Genomic DNA, 18,845 nt, shown 5'->3' with positions numbered 1-18,845 from the left:
TGCCAACTGAGCCATTCCTTGCTACTAGGAACTCATGTCAGTGTACCTGTAACTACGAAGCCAAGGAGTGACTATGTCTAGGTGGCAATAAGCCTGGCCAGATAACTGTGTCACTGAGCCACTCCTGTGGTCTTTCTCTATGAGTAACACTGAAGTCTTCTGCGTTATCTGCAAATACCAAGAACAAAAGCACTGAGCGGCCTAAACAGCGCTACGGAGGCAACGACATTCCAGCCTCCAGCACTTAACCACACTGGGTAGTACTATCAAGGTCTGTGAACCAGCTATTTGCAAAGAGCTGGGAAAGCACACGGGAAGGACACATACACACACAAGCAAAAAAGAAAAGGAGTACTTGTGGCACCTTAGAGACTAAAATTTATTTGAGCATAAGCTTTCGTGAGCTATAGCTCACTTCATGGGATGCCACAGTGACACACAAGCAACTGACAACACCGGTTCACCCCGCTGATCCGATAAGCGACAAGCTGTCCTCTGCATCACAAGGCTTTCCCCCTTCCTCAAGATCTGGCTTCTGGCACCTAAGAATTCAGTCAGTCAGTGAAGGTAGAGAGGACAGCTGACACTTACTTTAGCTGTTTATAATAATGATCAATATTATAAATAGGTATAAACAAAGTACAGCTCCAGTTATATTCCTATAGCCCCATGTATATAAAGTATTTATATTGCCGCATCTGAGCACTTCACAATGTATTTAGCCTGTGAGGTAGGGCAGTGCTATTAGCCCCATTTTACAGACAGAGGACTGAGGCACAAAGAGACATTGGGCACGTCCACGCTGCAGTCAGGAGGTGTGTAACTAGATCAAAGCTAGCTCAGGTAACCAGCAGTGTAGCTGTGGCAGCTGCTTAAGAGTCCTGGGCAGGGTGGTTTCATGAGACTGGACAGGTCTGTATTCATGAGACTAGCCTTTGCTGCTGCTACAACTACTGGCACCCACGCTCGCTAGATCAAAGCCAGCCCAGGTACGTCAACGGGAGCTGCAACCACAGCCCTGATGGCAGCGTGGGCATAAGTTGCCTGAAGTCGCACAGGAAAATCTGTGGCAGAGCAAAGACTTGAAACTAGGTGTCCCATGTCCTAAGCACCCTAGTCACTCAACCCTCATCTGGTGTGTCACTGGTCACCTTAGACATAAAATCCAATCTGCCATGTCTACATTAGAATTTTAAAAGACACCTTTTACCCTGGTATAGACAAGCTCTAAGAGTTTGTACAGCACCTAACAGAATGGGGCCCTGATCTTGGATGGAGCCTCTAGGCTCTATTTTAATATACAATAATTATTATTAATAATAACAAACATGTAAATAAAAGTGACAGGAAATACCACCAAGTTCCCTTGATTTCTGACCCCTCTCCTCCCAGGTATTGCTATTGGTGTTTCCCCAGAACCTAGATAACAAATGCCTTCTGATATTTCAATTGCTACCTTCGGAATGCCTTAAAAGGAAAAATAAAATGAAGCTGCTGTGGCATATCACCAACTTTTCATTTTTTTGTTGGCCTCTTCCTTAAAAATGCTAATTAAAGAGAGGGCTGAAACCTCCTGGTTTCTGAGAAAAAAAATGTTGAAGCAAATCTAGCCGCAGCCCATAGCAGGTCGGAAAGGAAATGATCAGCAAGGACTGTGAAGTCTCCTCCACTCCAGCTCCTTCAGGCCAGTGAGGGGATAAATGGATCAACTGCTTCTAACTGCTTCTAACTAGAACTTGTCCAGCTAAAGAACACACACCCTGTGAGGTTAGCCAAACTCTGCTTTGCTTCCCTCTCCCCCTGCTTTTCACTGTGAAATTGGGAAAAGCGGCCACGCTCACTGGTTTAGATTAGGAGAAATGTTGGAAAATGGAAAAAGTGCTTCCAAAGAAGGTGAATCATGATCTTATGCAGAGTTCCCTAAAGAGCAGACTGCTTTCGTAATAAAAACACATATTCTCACTACACCACACAGTTAAGCCTGAAATGGAAACAGCTTAGAAAGAATAGATCATGCAGTTCCTGCTGGGCTACACTGAGCACTCTCAGCTCCCATTTAGAGAGGTCTCACTCAGAGCTGGGAGACAAATCGGGTTGGGGCGCATGTCCAAAGTGGAGTGGAAGCTGGGAGGTGCAATGTCTAATGAAGAGTGGAAAGATCTGGTCGTTGCATTAGATTGTAGACTAATGCATTCCTCTACAGCAGCTGAGTGCAGTTTACTATGGACAGGTACAGAAATGCGGATAACTGTACTAAAAAACATGAAGCAAATAGCGCAGTGAGCACGATTCAGTCTTACTCTAAGTCAGAGATGGGTCCAAGACCAAAGCTCGGAGGAAGAATGGTCCAGTGTTAGGGTACTGGCCCAGGAGTCAGACCTAGATCCAGTTCCATGCTCTAGCACTGACTTCTGATGAGACCTGAGGCAAATCACTGAGGGTGGGATTCACAAAGGTATTTAGGCACCTAAGTCCCCTTGATTTCAATGGGAGTAAGGTGCCTAAGTGAATCCCATCCTTACCCTGTCTGTAACTCAATTCTCCATCTGTAAAATAGGGATAATAGCACTTCCCTGTCTCCCAGGGTGATGGGGGATAAACCCATTAAAGATTGTGAGGTGCTCAGATACTACAGTAATAAGCCTTAAACGGACTTAAGGTAGATCTGGGTTGAGTTTCAAACACCCTGAAGTTCAAGAATGTTCAGATGTGAGGGTTTGGTTTAGCCAACAAGGGCTCCCCATTTTGCAAATTTTCCAATTGCCTCTCCCCCACAAATTTAGGCATATTCAAAGGTGTTGGACCAACCCGTTCTAACAGTGCCATTTGCAAAATTCTGAACCACCCTTCGGCTCAGATTTCAAGCCAGCCACCACAAAGTTTGGCACTGTTTGGAAGTAGGGTGTTTCGTCTGATCCTATATGTAGTGTTATTTTTTAAAGCCACTATTCATAAAAGTGACCAGTGATTTGGAGTTCACCTTACAGAGAGTCCCAGAATCTGAACATCTGGACCCTTTAAAGGCATCAAAAGTTGGGCACCCAAAATCATGAGTCCCTTGACAATCTTGGCCTAAAGCCTTCAATAATTTAGGCCACAGGAGGGTGTGCCTCTTGCTTCACACCCCACTGTGGCAAACAAGATTAATGGGTATGGAGCTGCCGACTCTTTGGTGTTAAAATTTCAGACAGACAAGAGGCAGGACCATCACAGTTAAAGCCCCAGAACTCTGGAATTCTCTTCCCCTTACTGTACACTGTTGTGCTGGCCTGGGAGACCAGCATTCTATTCCCATCTGTGCCACTGCCCTGCTATCTGACCTAGGACAGGTTACTCTGCCTCAGTTTCCCCTTCTGTCAAATGGTGATAATGATACTGACCCATGTTTGTAAAGCACTTGGAATGTCCAGACGAAAAACTCTCTGTAAAAGCTCTGTTATTGCTCTGCCCAAAGTTCCAGTCTGATTTCCGTGCCTTTTCCCTTGTGGTGGTTTCCCTATTAGTTGGTGGGTGGCTCCTTCATGTACTGTAGGATAGGGAGCAGGGCATATTGTTTTCCTCTCTTTCCATTCACTAGTTCAGGAATTCACTGGGCACTGCTGCATTCAACTGGTACAGTTCTAGTTACGCTTTGTAAATCCGAGAAGTGATGGGTTCACTTCTAAACCTCTAACCCCAAACAAACTGACCTCGGTCTTCCAACACAGACAAGGGGGCTCCCCAACTAATTCATTCACTTACACTTTGCTTGGATTTGTTCTACACCTACCTCTGTTTTTAGCATCAAAACATTATAATCCAGACATTTGGACCATGTCCCTAAACCACAATAGAACATGACTAATCCTTGGCATTAGGAATTATCTGCATGGATCCCCAGCATGTTTAGTTGCCAGGTTGTTCAACAATTTAGTTTTTTTCATCTCTCCCTGTTCATCGCATCCCTTTCCCTCCACATGGGAAGGCACAATGTGTGGTTAGCTCAGAAGCGCATGGTAAGACGATGTCTACTGGAAGTGTCCTGCTTGGAGAAAGGCAGATAGTGGTTTAGCCTCTCTGTACTATCCTGGTATTTTAGAATTATACAGCACAAAGCACTAAGATCTGGGCTTGGGAAATTGTACCCAACACCTCCTACCCCATAAACTACACCCACTAGGTCAAGGTGCAAGACTGTCATGCATCCATACCTCTCCCAAAGCTTTGCAGTTTAAAGGAAGGCACAATGTGACGTGTATGGGCCAGTGACAGCTAGTGGCTAGAGCACCAGACTGAGACCAAGGAGGCCTGGGTTCTATTCCCACCTTTGCTACTGGATTCTGAGGTGAACTTGGGCAAGTCACTTCATTGCCATGTGCCTCACTTTCCCCATCTGTAAAATGAGGATAACAGACCAACCTCCTTTGTAACATGCTTTGAGGTCTATTGTTGAAAAGCACTATGTAAGAAGTACAGTAGAACCTCAGAGTTACGAACACCTCGGGAATGGAGGTTGTTCGTAATTCTGAACAAAACATTATGGTTGTTCTTTCAAAAGTTTACAGCTGAACATTGACTTAATACAGCTTTGAAACTAAATGCTACTTTCCCTTTATTTTTTTTTAGTAGTTTAAGTTTAACACAGTACTGTACTGTATTTGCTTTTTTTGAGGGGGAGGGAGTTCTGCTACTGCCCGACTGTGTACTTCCGGGTCCAAATGAGGTGTGGGATTGACTGCTCAGTTTGTAACTCTGAGGTTCTACTGCAGCAGTTATTGTTATTATAAGTGTGTATCATCTGTTGTATTGTATTGCAACAATGGCAATCCACAAATAATCGCTTTTTAAAAATATATAAAACTCATTCTCTCTCCCCCTTGCTTTGTTTTAACCTTCCTTCCCCTTCTGGCTTTAGCCCATTTTTTCCCCCCTCTTTTCGTTCCTGTAACAGATCACCATGTATCTTTCTCTACATTATTTTCAATTACTGTTTCCTCTTTTCCTTCTCTCACTCTCTTTCCCTGTGTTATACGAACACAGGAGTCACCAGACTGGATCAGACCAGTGGTCCAGCATCATGTCTTAGTAGCCAATATTAGCTGCTTTAGAGGATGGAACCATTTAGCAGCAGTTAAAAGGGAAACCTGTCCCCAGGGAAAGTTTCTTTTAAATCCCCAATTTGTTAGAGGTTGCGGGTTATACCCAGAAGCAAGAAAGGTCTGTATCAGGGGTGTGCAAACTACAGTCCGTGGGCCGGATCCGGCCCATCAGGGCTTTAGATCTGGCCCATGGGATTGCTCTCCGTGGTGCTGCAGGCCCCGCACCGCTCTCAGAAGAGGCCAGCACCACGTCCCTAGGGCCCGGGGGGGGAGGGCGGCAGCAGAGGGCTCCGTGGGTTGCCCTTGCCTCCAGGCACCCCCCACCATGTGAGCTTCGGGGAAGGTACCTAGAGGTGTGGCAAGGGCAGCACGTGGAGCCCTGTGCCTGCCCACCCCTAGGGGCTGCGCAGGGATGTGGTTCCGGCCGCTTCCTGGAGCGGCGTGGTGTGTGCCGAGGGCAGGCAGCCAGCCTGCCCTGGCGCACACCTCTGCCACCCTGGAGCCGCTTTAGGTAAGCGGCGCCGGGTCTGAGCCCAAACCCCTCCTGCATCCCGCGCCCCAACTCCCTGCCTCCACCCCACACTCCTCCTGCATCCCAACCCCCTGCCCTCAGCCCCCTGCTGCACCCCAAATCCCCATGTACCCCTAGCCCCCTGGCTTGCCCCACGCCGCACCCCGCACCCTTCAACCCCCTGCTGCACCCTATCTCCCTGCCCTGAGCCCCCTCCACACCCCACACCCCTCCTCCACCCCAACCCCCTTCCCTGAGCCCCCTCATTCACCCCGCACCCCTCCTCTGCCCCAATCCCTTGCCCTGAGCCCATTCCTGCACACCACACCCGCCCCACACCCCGCACTCCCTCCTACACCCAAACCCCCTGCCCTGGCCCTGCATACAATTTCCCCACCCAGATGTGGCCCTCAGCCCAAAAAGTCCCCCCCGTCTATATCCTTTCCAAAATATCTTTTTTAATATTATGTTCCCTATCTCTTGCCTCCTTATGTTGTTTCTTTTCCCAAAATGTCTTTACCTTACTTCTCCTATAAACCAAGGAGGTAGTGCAACCTAGTGGATAAAGCACTGAATTAGGACTCAAGAGACCTGGGTTCTATTCCAAGCTCTGCTGCTAGTGGATGACCTTGGTCAAGCCACTTCCCATTCAGTTTCAGTTTCCTCATCTGAAAAATGGGGATAATGAGCTCTATAGCTGGAAAGGATAAGAGCTATTTATAGCTTATCATCCCATCAGCATAGCATTTGAAATTCAAAATTTAGTGCTGCACCAAGATACATATTCACATAGAACCATGTAAAAAAGCCAGCACATTTCATGTGGTTTGATGGGAAAACCAGCAATCTATGAACATTTGGTCTCCAGAAAATTTCTCCCTGTGAAAGGCTCTGGAACAAAAAACTGAGTATTTTAAAGATGAAATTTTGTGTTGCACACATGAAAATGCACATGCACATACTGGCACACATGACTTCCCATTTTTGCACAATCTTAATGGTCATTATATAGGGCAGGTTCTGGAATAAAGCTAATGTCAGTTAAGGAATGAGTTTAGCTAATGTCAGAGGAACTGGGATGATAAGTGTCAAGAGAGCCCTGTGGAATGGGGGTGTGGGGGGGGGGAGTAGCGTACAAATGTTATAGCATCCTTTCCTGTCATGTTTCCTCCACAAACAAAGCACTCCTGCCTTGTGAAAGACACAGAAAAAGGTGAAAGCTTTTCATTCAAACTGTTGGTTATAAATGGAACATTGTGCTGCTGACTAAATAAAATTCTTTAAAAAATGTTTACTTTCCATGGAAAATCTGACTTAAAAAAAACCACCAAACACTTGAAAACTGAAACATTTATATCTGGATGTGCTGCTATATAGGGCCTTGTAAAAAGAAAAGGAGTACTTGTGGCACCTTAGAGACTAACAAATTTATTAGAGCATAAGCTTTCGTGAGCTACAGCTCACTTCATCGGATGCATTTGGTGGAAAAAACAGAGGAGAGATTTATATACACACACACAGAGAACATGAAACAATGGGTTTATCATACACACTGTAAGGAGAGTGATCACTTAAGATAAGCCATCACCAACAGCAGGGGGGGGAAGGAGGAAAACCTTTCATGGTGACAAGCAAGGTAGGCTAATTCCAGCAGTTAACAAGAATATCAGAGGAACAGTGGGGGGTGGGGTGGGAGGGAGAAATACCATGGGGAAATAGTTTTACTTTGTGTAATGACTCATCCATTCCCAGTCTCTATTCAAGCCTAAGTTAATTGTATCCAGTTTGCAAATTAATTCCAATTCAGCAGTCTCTCCTTGGAGTCTGTTTTTGAAGCTTTTTTGTTGAAGTATAGCCACTCTTAGGTCTGTGATCGAGTGACCAGAGAGATTGAAGTGTTCTCCAACTGGTTTTTGGATGTTATAATTCTTGACGTCTGATTTGTGTCCATTCATTCTTTTACGTAGAGACTGTCCAGTTTGGCCAATGTACATGGCAGAGGGGCATTGCTGGCACATGATGGCATATATCACATTGGTAGATGCACAGGTGAACGAGCCTCTGATGGTGTGGCTGATGTGATTAGGCCCTATGATGGTATCCCCTGAATAGATATGTGGACAGAGTTGGCAACGGGCTTTGTTGCAAGGATAGGTTCCTGGGTTAGTGGTTCTGTTGTGTGGTGTGTGGTTGCTGGTGAGTATTTGCTTCAGATTGGGGGGCTGTCTGTAAGCAAGGACTGGTCTGTCTCCCAAGATCTGAGAGAGCGATGGCTCGTCCTTCAGGATAGGTTGTAGATCCTTGATGATGCGTTGGAGGGGTTTTAGTTGGGGGCTGAAGGTGATGGCTAGTGGCGTTCTGTTGTTTTCTTTGTTGGGCCTGTCCTGTAGTAGGTGACTTCTGGGTACTCTTCTGGCTCTGTCAATCTGTTTCTTCACTTCAGCAGGTGGGTATTGTAGTTGTAGGAATGCATGATAGAGATCTTGTAGGTGTTTGTCTCTGTCTGAGGGGTTGGAGCAAATGCGGTTATATCGTAGCGCTTGGCTGTAGACAATGGATCGAGTGGTATGATCTGGATGAAAGCTAGAGGCATGTAGGTAGGAATAGCGGTCAGTAGGTTTCCGATATAGGGTGGTGTTTATGTGACCATTGCTTATTAGCACCGTAGTGTCCAGGAAGTGGATCTCTTGTGTGGACTGGTCCAGGCTGAGGTTGATGGTGGGATGGAAATTGTTGAAATCATGGTGGAATTCCTCAAGAGCTTCTTTTCCATGGGTCCAGATGATGAAGATGTCATCAATGTAGCGCAAGTAGAGTAGGGGCATTAGGGAACGAGAGCTGAGGAAGCGTTGTTCTAAGTCAGCCATAAAAATGTTGGCATACTGTGGGGCCATGCGGGTACCCATCGCAGTGCCGCTGATTTGAAGGTATACATTGTCACCAAATGTGAAATAGTTATGGGTCAGGACAAAGTCACAAAGTTCTGCCACCAGGTTAGCCGTGACAGTATCGGGGATACTGTTCCTGACGGCTTGTAGTCCATCTTTGTGTGGAATGTTGGTGTAGAGGGCTTCTACATCCATAGTGGCTAGGATGGTGTTTTTAGGAAGATCACCAATGGACTGTAGTTTCCTCAGGAAATCGGTGGTGTCTCGAAGATAGCTGGGAGTGCTGGTAACGAAGGGCCTGAGGAGGGAGTCTACATAGCCAGACAATCCTGCTGTCAGGGTGCCAATGCCTGAGATGATGGGGCGTCCAGGATTTCCAGGTTTATGGATCTTGGGTAGCAGATAGAATACCCCAGGTCCTGGCTCCAGGGGTGTGTCTGTGCGGATTTGTTCTTGTGCTTTTTCAGGGAGTTTCACATCAGCCACACCATCAGAGGCTCGTTAACCTGTGCATCTACCAATGTGATATATGCCATCATGTGCCAGCAATGCCCCTCTGCCATGTACATTGGCCAAACTGGACAGTCTCTACGTAAAAGAATGAATGGACACAAATCAGACGTCAAGAATTATAACATTCAAAAACCAGTTGGAGAACACTTCAATCTCTCTGGTCACTCGATCACAGACCTAAGAGTGGCTATACTTCAACAAAAAAGCTTCAAAAACAGACTCCAACGAGAGACTGCTGAATTGGAATTAATTTGCAAACTGGATACAATTAACTTAGGCTTGAATAGAGACTGGGAATGGATGAGTCATTACACAAAGTAAAACTATTTCCCCATGGTATTTCTCCCTCCCACCCCACCCCCCACTGTTCCTCTGATATTCTTGTTAAGGTGCTGGAATTAGCCTACCTGCTTGTCACCATGAAAGGTTTTCCTCCTTCCCCCCCCTGCTGTTGGTGATGGCTTATCTTAAGTGATCACTCTCCTTACAGTGTGTATGATAAACCCATTGTTTCATGTTCTCTGTGTGTGTGTATATAAATCTCTCCTCTGTTTTTTCCACCAAATGCATCCGATGAAGTGAGCTGTAGCTCACGAAAGCTTATGCTCTAATAAATTTGTTAGTCTCTAAGGTGCCACAAGTACTCCTTTTCTTTTTGCGAATACAGACTAACACGGCTGCTACTCTGAAACCTGTGATAGGGCCTTGTGCGTGTTGTCCCCATTCTCCGCTCTCGGCCAGGTTCCCTTGCTGGACAACCTCTCTCATGATTCACCACAGTCTCCCTTTTGGCGAGAGAAGCCAGTATATTATGGGAGATGTAGTCTGGCCAGTGAGTCTAGCTCACAGAGGAAAACAGAGACTTGAGGCACCAGAACTACAATGCCCATAAGGCCCTGCAGCAGCACATCCAAATAGAAATATTTTGGTTTTCCGCCAAAATGTATGTTATCAAATTTTTGGCCTCCCCCCCCCGCCCCGGCAATCAGAAATTATCCACATGGCTTGCCATTCCCTGCTTCGCAAACTAAGTTTTACCAGTACAAAAACCTGACGTGTTCCAACTAGTCCAGTGCTCCAACGCCCTTCATCTTGTGGGGCTGGGCTCAGTTGGTGTGAAGTTCTCAGCCAGAAGAGCGTGAAGAGAAGGGAGGGGAGGGCTGACCATCTGACCACCCAGAAGCACAAGGTTCTAAGTGGCCATACCACTTCGCACATGTCTCTGATCTGTCATCATTACAGCTAAAAATCACATGGGACACAATTGGTGGGCTGATCCAAATGATTCCAGGAAGCTTTTCCAAGAATTAGTGCAATAATCAAAGAAAGAAAAACACGGATCCTGCCATAATAAGGTTTAAGGAAAGACGGCAGATATCAGAGAATGATACAATATAAACCAGGGGTGGGCAAACTATGGCCCGGGGGCCACATCCGGCCCTTCGGATGTTTTAATCCACCCCTCAAACTCCCACTGGAGAGTGGGGGCTGGGGTTTGCCCGGCTCCACATGGCTCCTGGAAGCAGCGGCATGTCCTGCTCTGGCTCCTATGCATAGGGGCAGCCAGGGGGCTCAGCAAGCTGCCCCGGCCCCAAAGCACCACCCATGCAGCTCCCATTAGCTAGGAACCACAGCCAATGGGAACTGCAGGGGCGGTGCCTGCAGACGAGGCAGCGTGCAGAGCCCCCGGCTACCCCTATGTGTAGGAGCTGGAGAGGAGACATGCCGCTGCTTCCGGGAGCTGCTTGAGGTAAGGGCCGCCTGGAGTCTGCACCCCTGACCCCCTCCCATGCCCCAACCTCCTGCCCTACCCTGATCCGCCTCCTTCCCTCTGAGCCCCTTGGTCCCAATCCAGAGCACTCTCCTGCACCCCCAAACCCTCATTCTCAGCCCCACCCCAGAGCCCTCACCCTCCCCACACACACCTCAACCCCCCTGCCACTTCCCACACCCTGAACTTGAATTTCTGGCCCCACCCCAGAGCCCTAACCCCTGCCACACCCCAACCCCCAATTTCATGAGCATTCACGGCCCACCATACAATTTCCATACCCAGATGTGGCCCTTGGGCCAAAAAGTTTGCCCATGCCTGATATAAACAGACTGCGTTATAAATTAAGGTAGGAGAGGTGTGTGTGTGTGCGCGCGCGCATATATATACATATATATATACATATACACACACACACACACACACACACTTGCAAGATTCTCACTGTTTTATAACTTCTGTTTTTCAGTATTCACCCACCGAATACCGGTATTTTCCTTACTTTCAACTGGACGAATACTACTATACAGTTGTATACACTGTGTATGTCCACAGCCTCAAAGACAGCTTAGAATTTTCTGCCTTTGTAGAAGAAATATGTTACTTAAGAAAAATCCTCCTAATCTAGGCTAACGTCCCAACATGGTTTGCTATGCTCTCCACCCATCATCGTGCGTAAAATGTTCAACTCCAAGCCATCCTGACCTGTGCTGGATCATCTGATTCTATTGCAGCTGTAGGGAGCCAACTCTGAGTTTCCCGGTCACTTTTGTAAACATCTTGAATTCTCTTCAATACAAGCTGAACAACTGCAGTGATTCACTTGGACAGCTGTTACACCCAGGCTGCACTTTATAGATACACGCAGATGCACATGTGTATGTCTGTTTCAAACTCTAGAGGGACTACTGGAAAGGATTTTTCTCTAATGCATTCATAAATGTTTGTATAGGTACCAATGTCATGAAAACACGCATGAAAATTGTAAATGTTTATTTTTTTTCTCCTTACTTGATAGCCACTCAATCAGCATGAAATTAATTACAATCTACTGTCTGGTCACAGCACTAAAAGAAATGGATAATCATGTGGATTTGCTGAAGTATTTCTACCATGGCTGTCCATTTCTTTTGACTTCTAGTTATTTAGACAATTGTATAAACTGAGTGCAAAAAAATTTCCTCTCTTGTCCATACTGCAGTTTGAGAAATCTCTACTGTATATTCTGCATACAGAACAAATAGCATTAAATCTACCTTAGAATTAGGAGCCTAAACAGATACCTACATCCATCTTCAGGCACCCATATAAAAGTGGCCTTTTCTTCTAAAAGTGTGCTGAATATCTGTCACACTCATGCTTTTATTTCAGCCTTTAAAAAATATCTGAGGTAGAACATGTCTATGACACATGGCACAGCTAGCTGATATCCTAAACTCAGTTTATTTGACTGGTTCACCTTTTCAGAATTACAGCATCCATAACCTGGTAAGGAACAGTTTTATTCAACACAATATTAACAAAGGGATGGAAGGTTGGTCTTGTAGTTAATGCGCTTGGCTAGGACGCATGTGATCTAGGCCCAATTTCTAGCTATGCCACAATGTGTGTGCGAGACCTTGAGAGAAAAAGATTACTTAATCTCTGTGCCTTAGTTTCCACTTCTGTAAAATGGGGCTAACATTCCTTTCTCCTACACTCTTAGCCGGTCCTGCCTGTTTACTCTGAGAGCTCCTTGGGGCAGGCAATGACTCCTACCATGTGTCTGTACAGCACGGGCTCACTCCACACTCTCATATCACAAATAATAAGAGAATCTTGTGGGGCAGGGACCATCTCTTTGCTCTTTATTTGTACAGTACCTAGCACAATAGGGTCCTGGTCCATGACTTGGGCTCCTAGGCGCTACAGTAATACAAATATTATTAATAAGGAAAATTAATCAATATATACCTGCCCTTGAAGTCCATGGGAGCTTCAGAATTAGGCCTCATATTTACCTTCTTTTTGAAACAGAATTGCAATAACCCTGCCCGATTTTAACGAGACAGAGTATCCTATCACCTAAGAGCTGCAGACTGAATTAAACTGCGCTCAACTTCTCAGTGAAGAGTTATTGTTTTAAACAGCACACAGTTTTATGATGTACCAGGTACTTAGATCACTGGTTTAACATCCAATGCATTTGTTGATTGTTGGCATCTAAGTAAAGCGATTTGATTTTCAGAGGTGCTGAGCACCCACTACTGCCATTAACTGTATGTGCAGGTACTCAGCACCTCTGAGATTCAGGCCCACAGCTCTTAACTTCCTGTTCTGGTGGAATTTGCCAGTTATTGCATTAGACTGCACAAATTCTGAAGCAGGGAGCCTGTTTTCTCTTTAACTGTCCATAGAGAGCCATGCCCTCCTATGGCACCTGAATGAATAATCACATTTCTCCATGCAGTGACTGAAGCAATGCCCAGATTTCTAAGAGTTCTGCAGACTGAGCCAGCCATGGAGATGGGATTCTGGAGGTAGCTCACCTGTTTGTTGGAGTGAATGCTGGTTTTGTTCCTGTTGCTGTCCAGCAGTCCCCCACATTTGCCCAATGCGGCCAGATCCTTCATAATAGAGTTAAGTGCTTCCTCTTCATCTGCAAAAGAAGAGGATGAGTGTAGCATACGGAGGAACTTCTACCCTGAAGCACCATCGTGTACACACAGTGCGAGCTGAGGATAGAAATGCAAAGCATTCACAGCACAGATGCTCTTTTTCAAGCTGAGTATTGTACAGCACAGGCTTCTCCCCTTAGCTCCCCAGCATGGAGGAGGATTCCCTTCTCCCTCTTTTTCATAGGGTGTTCCCACTTAACTCTGTGCAGGGGGCAAATTGCCTCAAAATATTAGCCTTTAGAGCCTGATCCAACGTTCACTGAGGTCAGTGGGAGTCTCTCTGCTGGCATCAGTAGTTTGGACCAGACTCTTACTCCCCATCATACACACATGCATGTGTCCTAATTTCTTTTCAGAGATGCTGTAAGACAGGATTCCTTAGGATCCACAACTGGTGGCTGGACGGGAGCTAGAGTCACTGGGCAACCAGAGTTCTATCCAGGTAGCCTGGAAGGGAAAGTCCACGGAATCCACTGGGGACGGGGGAATAAATTGCTGGTCTAGGGGTGGATGGGGGGAGAAGGGGATTTTGGTGGCTCCAAGCTCTATTTAGTCTGAAACCACCCTTCTCCTTTTTTAAGTGCCTATACCTATTATCATATCCTCTGAATCCAGCTACAGGTTCCTCCACTGGTAAAATTCCACCCATTAAAAACCAGAGAGACTGGACAAAGGTAGGTTCTTGGAAAGCTCTTTAGAATAAGCAAGCTTCTCCAACAAACATCCAAACTCCCCCAACAAGAGTCAAACATTGCAAGCAAGAAAGAAATTGTACTAAGAAACCCACTCAACTGTGAAGGTGTGAAAGGTCCAGCACGCAGCACCCTAACGCTATGAGAAAATACTGAGACATTATCTCCGGTGCTGAGAAGAAAGAGGCAAGAAACGGGCACACACAGAAAACAGCGTGAAATCATGTAGTTGCTGGTCCAAACACTACTAAGATCCTGGGAATCTTTTCATTGAATCCAGTGGGATTTGGAGCCTAAGATCAAAACCAGCACTGGCTCCTCTCCCCAACACTGTGTGGGGCTGTATTTTATGATGAGCAATCCTGCAACAGGAAGGGTCTGGAGGGATTCTTCTAAACATGCAGTATGTCCTAACCTCTGCGTCGGCCATGCCTCCTCAACAGAGGAGTCAAAAATGGGGAGGAAAAATTCCATGATTTTCATTCTGTAGGTTTAGAAAAGAAATACCTATTCAGATTATATTAAAAATTCATTTTTAACCCCCACACACCCTTCTTCTGTATTGCCACTGAAAAAGGGAAGTGGGGTGTTTGGAGAAATTACTAAAAAGGGGGGGGGAGAGTGAGTGAAAACTGAAATTTTCAAAATAAAAATTTCAAGTCACTGAAAAAATTGTTCTTTTCTAAACTTTTAGAATGAAAAGGACTTTTCATGATCTTTTTAAACAACAAAAAAAAGGATGACTTGTTTTCCAGATTCATTAAAAAAATAAACAGAAAATTTTGAAGAAAAAATACTAGATATTTTTCACAAAAACCCTCCGATTTCTTAAAAAAAAACAAACAAAAACAAAAACACCTCTTCCCCCACCAACAAAAACAAGAAGTTTCATTCAACATATTTCAACCAGCCCTACTACGAACCTGGTAATGTGCACTGTGGGCAATAATAATAACCACCACCACAGACAAAAGGGGCTTAAATGTGGAATGGTGGAGTCCAATTTCTGCTTGTTTGATGGTGGCTGCCCTCTTGGCTGACATATCAGGGACTGAACCAGGTCCTCCAGACCTAGAAACACGAACTAAGGAGCCACGGCTGTAACCGACACATTCTCTGTGGATGGAGCACAGAGTTGAACCCTGTAATAAACCCTCACCAGCGGGTTACCCTAGGAGAACACAAAATGCACTACGAACCTTCCACCAGTGGAGATACTGCTGTAAATGCATCTGCAGTTCTAAGAGAAGACCTGTCTCTTCCTAACCGCCAAAGGACATTTGTTCGTATCACAGAACCAAGCAAGTGTCAGCACCATCAACCGTGTCTGCTCCAAAGAGGCCTGTAAGACGTTGCTGCAGATCAGGATTGACGCACGTTGGCAAGGCTGTTTTAGGGACGCTTGCCACAGTGTAAAATACACCAACAAAGAGGAACAGCCTAACATTTAAGAAGTTCTGAAATGACTCATACAGCAGCCAGCAAGTCAAAAAGCAATGCAGTGCTGCTCCCACATGCAAGCCATTTCCTTATTGCTCTTCCTCCTGTGAGGAACAAGTGGATTTTGGAACAAAAATCTAGAATGCTTCTTGCAACACAGAGGTGAAGGGGGAAATGGTGCAGTGAGCTGATGAGGAGCAGACCAAGTGCACCATCGACCGTGGGGTTTACTCAGAGGGAGTACACTTCAACAGTCTGCATGTAGTCTGGACCACAACCAAACGAAAGACACTCATTGAACTCAATGGGTTTTGGATCAGGTTGGTGTAGTTCCTCTAAGAAGGAAGGGCCTACTCCAGACATTCAGGGGCCAATCCAGCAAAGCATTTAAGCACGTGCTTAACGTTACCTTTGACTTCAATGGAACGACAATAATTTTACAGCAGCTGAGGATCTGCCCCCAGAGGACCTGCTTAAGTGCTTGGCTGGATGAGGGCCATGTTTAGCACTAATTAAAATCTGAAAAATCGCCAACCAAAAAGCACCAAGTCTTTAGAAAAACCTGTGCACATGCTCCTGCGTAGATCCATCTCTCAGTCTATAACCACAGCAGCAATTTATCTAACCCTTTACTCCTTGGGCAGACCACTTTCTGTATGGGATTGTGCACAAATGGAACTAGTAGGGCATTGAGAGAGACTTTGTGGTTGTTTTTCTACAAAGAGTGATTCTTTTCTTCCCTCTCCCACCACAAACCAATTGCAGTTTCCTAAATCAGAGTAAGCCTGGAGTTAATGCACTAAACAAAAGGCTAGTTTCTGTTTTCAGTTACACCAGTGTAAACTCCAATGAAGTTCATGGAATAACACCAGTGTAAAACCAATCAGAGAAAGGCCAGTCCAGTGCTTAAGGTGTTAGCCTAGGACAGGGATCGGCAACGTTTGGCACGCGGCCCATCAGGGAAATCCACTGACGGGCCGGGACAGCTTTTTTACCTGCAGCGTCCGCAGGTTCGGCCGATCGCAGCTCCCACTGGCCGCGGTTTGCCGTTCCAGGCCAATGGGGGCTGCGGGAAGCGGCGTGGGCTGAGGGATATGCTGGCCGCCGCTTCCCCATTGGCCTGATCAGGATCAGTGCTTCAGTTTTGTTCCCAAATGAGTAGTTACCACAATCCCAGTCAGTGTTTAGACTCATAGACTTTAAAGTCAGAAAGGACCATCATGATCATCTAGTCTGACCTCCTGCACAGTGCCAACTACAGTACCTCTCTCACCCACTCCTGTAACAGACCCCTAACCTCTGGCAGAGTTACTGAAGTCCTCAAATCATGGTTTAAAGACATCAAGTTACAGAGAATCCAACATTAAAGTGGTTTGAAAAAAAATGGGGAGTTATAGCATAATCTGGGTCAGCATCATTGGTAAGGCAGTGCTGAAAGTGCACCCCTCAACCACCTGCCTCGAGTTTTAATTTTAATTTGAAACCCCCTCCCTCCGTGCACACTGTAAGCACTGACCCCAGTGGTCTTCAGGGACGGTAAGCCAAAAAAAGCTTGCAAGACAACTAACTTGAAGGAAGCTGGAGCTGACCAACCGTGCAAAATGCAAAGAGGCTGAGAAACAACTCAACATCTGTAGTGTTCAGGGGCAACCTGGACACTTGCACTGGTTTCCCCGACCCCAAATAGGTTTCTGGACACAAGCCATGCAATTTAATTTGGAATGCCAGCAAATCTGGACACAAGTTAAACTAACTAACAACAAAACAGAACTCTGCTGGCTGGAGGGTAATGTGCAATACCAAGCCAATTAGAGCCATGAACGCAACATTTAGGATGATGCTGTTGTGGTGCACGGAGGATGAGATGAGGTCATAGAACGAAGACGGTTACCCATAATGAAGAGGAGAGTTGAAAACCCTGAAGTTCTCCACTTTATTGGCTAAAATCTTAGTGACAACAGCAAAGATTGGGGGAAGTGAAGGTTTCTTTGGCACATGTCGTGATTTTGCTCTGGGTAATGAAGTCATGAAAAACTCATATCTTGAGCCCTCTCCCAGTAATACATAAAAAATGGCTTCATTATGCTGCCTTTCCACTAAACTGATGGCTGATTTGCAAGCCAGATCGGCTCACGTCAGTGGTTTGATTACACCTGGATCAGACTCCGCTCCCAAAATGAGCAGCAATATGGTCACATACTCCAAAATACTTCCTTTTACATTAAACCTAAAAAAAAAAACAAAAAAAAACAAAAAAACCAGAGTAGCACAAGGGCAGGTCACTTCTGCTGCTGTTCCTGCTTGAAGTGTCACTGCGCTGTCCTGACCCATCCTGACCACAGGGGTGAGTGGTGACTGTCTACCTGTTTCACAGTCCAGCCCTACACAGCTCCAGAGGCAATTCTGCACGCGATTCTGACAGGTTCTGCATGGAACTGTATCCTTCTGCAACCCCAGGACAGGGACAGCAGAAGTTCCAGCAGCCCTAGACTCTACAGCACAACCACGGAGAGAGCTAATCATTAGTCTACCAGACCGAGCCCCACATGGCTCACAGCAACAGAGCATTCCTCAAATGGAAAGTTCCTCCAGCAGCATTGTCCAGTGGTTAAAGCAGGAATCAGGAGATCCTGGTTCTGCTGCTGACTCTGCCAATGCCTTGCTTTGTGATGTTGGTCAAGTCACTTATGCTAAAAGCCTGTGTCAGTTTCAGGTGTCCAACTTGAATCTGCTGATTTTCAGAAGTGCCCGTTCCCCAAAGTTCTAACCGACATCAACATGCAAATCAGGCGTTAAGCAATCTAACAAGTGTGGGCCTAATGGTCTCAAGTTGGGCTACTGGAAAAGGAGACACCAAAATTAGTAGATACTTGAAACATTTAGGCCTTAAATTCTCTATAACTTGATGTCTCTAGCTATCGAAGGGGTAAATAATACCCATCTTGGAAAGCACTGAGATTCTTAAATGAAAAGTGATAAACAATTGCAAAGTATTATTAGCTGCATTACGCAGGATACAAAAGCATGATACAAATCTCACTATTGCTACAAGATGAGCCAGCGAAGCCATAAAAAGATGACTCTCTTTTTGTTATGAGTGTGGAAAGCCCTCTTCCTCCACTCAAACCTGAAACATTTGCATTTCAGGAACCCCTTTCTAAACTCTGCAGATGAAAATAGACGTAAATTACTTCCTCGAAAAGCCTGTGTATTTGTCAGCATCAAGAGTAGCTTCAGAGGTTAAAACAAATAGCCGTCGACTCTCGATCACCCAGCTTAACAGCAAACACTCCAA

At 45.7% G+C, this 18,845-nt stretch overlaps 1 protein-coding gene across 13 annotated transcripts in view; it reads right to left on the bottom strand.

The window, feature by feature from the left end:
• LOC119851757 (mitogen-activated protein kinase kinase kinase 3-like) overlaps nt 1-18,845 on the bottom strand; it is a 129,607-nt gene that overhangs the window by 55,944 nt on the left and 54,818 nt on the right. For 5 of the 13 annotated variants that reach the window (XM_038392077.2, XM_043509727.1, XM_043509731.1 and 2 more), the window contains exon 3: nt 13,290-13,399. In XM_038392077.2, the coding sequence (XP_038248005.1) occupies nt 13,290-13,399 (110 nt within the window). Of the gene's footprint in view, nt 1-13,289; nt 13,400-14,525; nt 14,590-15,309; nt 15,525-18,487; nt 18,492-18,684; nt 18,695-18,845 lie in introns of those variants that run through there. The other 8 variants (XM_043509726.1, XM_043509728.1, XM_043509722.1 and 5 more) reach the window with 5 other exon arrangements.

The sequence above is a fragment of the Dermochelys coriacea genome, chromosome 2 (assembly GCF_009764565.3).
Source record: "Dermochelys coriacea isolate rDerCor1 chromosome 2, rDerCor1.pri.v4, whole genome shotgun sequence".
Classification (NCBI taxonomy): domain Eukaryota; kingdom Metazoa; phylum Chordata; order Testudines; family Dermochelyidae; genus Dermochelys; species Dermochelys coriacea.
The sequence above is the reverse complement of the archived record's forward strand: the minus strand, read 5'-3'. Positions and strand labels throughout refer to the sequence as shown.